Here is a 1,908-nt window from a genome sequence, read left to right as displayed (position 1 = left end):
AGACAATTTACAAATGGATTTAGGATTGAACCAAGGAATTTCTAGAAAGATAAGGACTCAAATAAAATTTTGTAGGTCGATTTACTCCTTCTATGAAAGATGAATGACAAGATAACATTGGCTCTGACGGGGGATTGTATTTTATGAAAAATGTAAAGAACTCTAAATCTCTGGTTTTGCACAACAAAAATAGAAAGGGGGCAAAGAGGACACACACCAAGGAAACACAAAACAAACAACTAATCTACTATGTACAAGAACTCTTAACCTTAGATTTCAAAGTTTGTAAAGCTTGAAGTCCTGCCCATTATAGGTATAAGGCATAACCATTCCATCAGAATAATTCAGTCTGAATGCATTCGGTCCCACTACTTCATGGATCGTGAATGGACCTTTCCACAATGAGTCAAATTTTCCATGGGAACCCTTTGGTTCCCTTCTCTTGTCCCACAACAAAACTTCATCTCCTTTAAGGAAACCTCTTGGCCGAGCTCTCATATCAAAGATCTTCTTCACCCTGTTTTGCTGCTCAATAATTCTATCCACTAACATCTCTCTTTCCTCTTCCAACCTCATCAAATACATAACTCTCTTCTCCAAAGCATTTTGGAAAAAGGAATCCTCAATTACAGTTTGAAGCTTTGCTGCTGACAATTCTAGGGGTAAGGAAACTTTTGCACCAATCCCATACACTAGCTCAAAAGGTGCCATTCCAATCTCTCTTTTAGGGGTAATTCTATCTGCCCATAAGGCTTCATATACATTTTTATGCCAATTCTAGGCATTATCATCAACTAACTTCTTCATGATTGCTACCAGGTTCTTGTTGCTCGATTCTTACAATCTATTACCTTACAGAAAGTAATCGGAGGAATGTGAAAGAGAGATTTGATGTTCATAATAGAACATAGTCAATTCTTCAGAGGAGAAATATGAGGCATTATCTGCAACAATCTTCTGAGGGACCCCTAAACAGACAAGGATGCAATTTTGAGAAAATTACATATGACCTTTGAGTTCGCCTTCTTAGTGGGGACAACCTCCACCCACTTAGTAAAATAGTCCATTACTGTTAGAGTATACATATGACCAACACTGGAATGAGGATTTATTAGACAAATGAAATCAATACCCCATTGTTTGAAAGGTTCATCCACTACCACAAGCCTTAAAGGTAGAGCAGCTAAGTGTGGTTTTCCCGAAAAGAGTTGACATTTTTCACATCCCTTTACATAAGAATATGCATCACGAAACATACCAGGCTAATAAAAGAAATTTCTTAAAATCTTAAAAGCAGTGACTGAGGATGAGAAATGTCCACCGCAGGCTTCACCATGATAAACTTCTAGAAGCTTTTGCTGTTGAGGCTTATCTACACACCTCAAATAGGTACCATCCAAGCCTTTTTTGTATAAAACATCTTGCCAAATAACATACTTAGCTGCTTTCAATTTGAGATTGTTTTGTTCTTTAGCTGACAAATGACTTAGGCAACTACCGTAGGTCAAATAATAAGCTACATCAGAAAACCATGTATCTTGCAACCCAATGAACAGAGTCAATGGTAGCTCTTTTTCAGTCTCCATTTTATTTTCTACTATTAATTTGCATAAGCCTTGTCCTTTAATCGTCTTTGTAGGATGAATATCTAGATCATATTCCTAAATTTTGGTTACCCACATCGCACTTTTATTGAGTCTGACTTCTTGCTGAGACAAAATACTTTTTACTATAGAATCTGGAACAAAAACCACAAAATGAGAATGCAAAATATAATACCGGAATTGTTTTACGACTTTAACCACAGTGAAGGTTTATTTCTCTGAAAGAGAATACTTAAGTTCATGCTTTTTGAGAGGGACACCCATGAATGCTATAGGTGCTTCAACCCCAGATTCATCCACCTGT

General features: G+C 36.8%; 1 protein-coding gene across 1 annotated transcript; it reads right to left on the bottom strand.

The window, feature by feature from the left end:
• Positions 1–276: 276 nt before the first annotated feature.
• Positions 277–711, bottom strand: LOC131859101 (uncharacterized). Its single transcript, XM_059212634.1, has one exon. It carries the CDS (start codon positions 709–711, stop codon positions 277–279), a length of 435 nt encoding a protein of 144 aa, XP_059068617.1.
• Between the last annotated feature and the right edge of the window lie 1,197 nt (positions 712–1,908).

The sequence above is a fragment of the Cryptomeria japonica genome, chromosome 10 (assembly GCF_030272615.1).
Source record: "Cryptomeria japonica chromosome 10, Sugi_1.0, whole genome shotgun sequence".
In the NCBI taxonomy this organism is placed as follows: Eukaryota; Viridiplantae; Streptophyta; class Pinopsida; order Cupressales; family Cupressaceae; genus Cryptomeria; species Cryptomeria japonica.
This window is presented reverse-complemented; position numbering and strand designations above follow the sequence as displayed.

What these genes read in the sequence shown, in the direction of transcription:
- LOC131859101 (XM_059212634.1), bottom strand. Translation starts at nt 711, where the DNA reads ATGGCACCTTTTGAGCTAGTGTATGGGATTGGTGCAAAAGTTTCCTTA.